The sequence below is a fragment of the Penaeus monodon genome, chromosome 32 (genome assembly GCF_015228065.2).
Source record: "Penaeus monodon isolate SGIC_2016 chromosome 32, NSTDA_Pmon_1, whole genome shotgun sequence".
NCBI classification, from domain to species: domain Eukaryota; kingdom Metazoa; phylum Arthropoda; class Malacostraca; order Decapoda; family Penaeidae; genus Penaeus; species Penaeus monodon.
In genome coordinates, this window is record NC_051417.1 from 9,017,317 (window position 1) to 9,017,819 (window position 503).

Sequence of the window (503 nt, forward strand, 5' to 3'; positions counted from 1 at the left end):
TACCATTTAAACCTTTAACTCTATTACCACCTAATGTTTACATGCGATGTTCAGGTCACGGTCTTGCGCTGGAAAGACACCCACCATTACCCAGGAGCCAACCATCCGGGTATCATGGAACGCGTGCTGGCCATCAACAACACGGACGGAACCATCCCGCGCCTTACTGTGGAGGAACGGGCCAGGTACGCGAGATCTTTAAAGGTTTAGGAAACTATTTTAAATTTGTTTATATGCCTCTTTCTTCGTTTTGTTTATTCTTTCTTCTTGTTTACTCTACGACGATATTCGCAGCAGATGTGTAAGTGTTGCTTGGTTTCGCGTTTTTTTATTTATTTATATGATTTTTTTTCTTTGGTGGCCTACATAGTGACTCGGCGATTTGCACCCTCACGTGGCGCTAATGATAATTGTTCCTTGCTGGTTTATTGCTGTTTTTGCTTCCATCTATCTCCCATTCCTTTCTTCTTTCGATCTGTGGTTTGTCTGTCTGTCCGTCCAAT

General features: G+C 42.9%; 1 protein-coding gene across 1 annotated transcript in view; it reads left to right on the top strand.

The window, feature by feature from the left end:
* Nucleotides 1-503, top strand: part of LOC119593485 (UDP-glucuronosyltransferase 2A3-like) — a 13,938-nt gene that overhangs the window by 6,854 nt on the left and 6,581 nt on the right. The window contains exon 3 of the mRNA XM_037942424.1: nucleotides 55-185. Coding sequence (XP_037798352.1) covers nucleotides 55-185 — 131 coding nt within the window. The remainder of the gene's footprint in view (nucleotides 1-54; nucleotides 186-503) is intronic.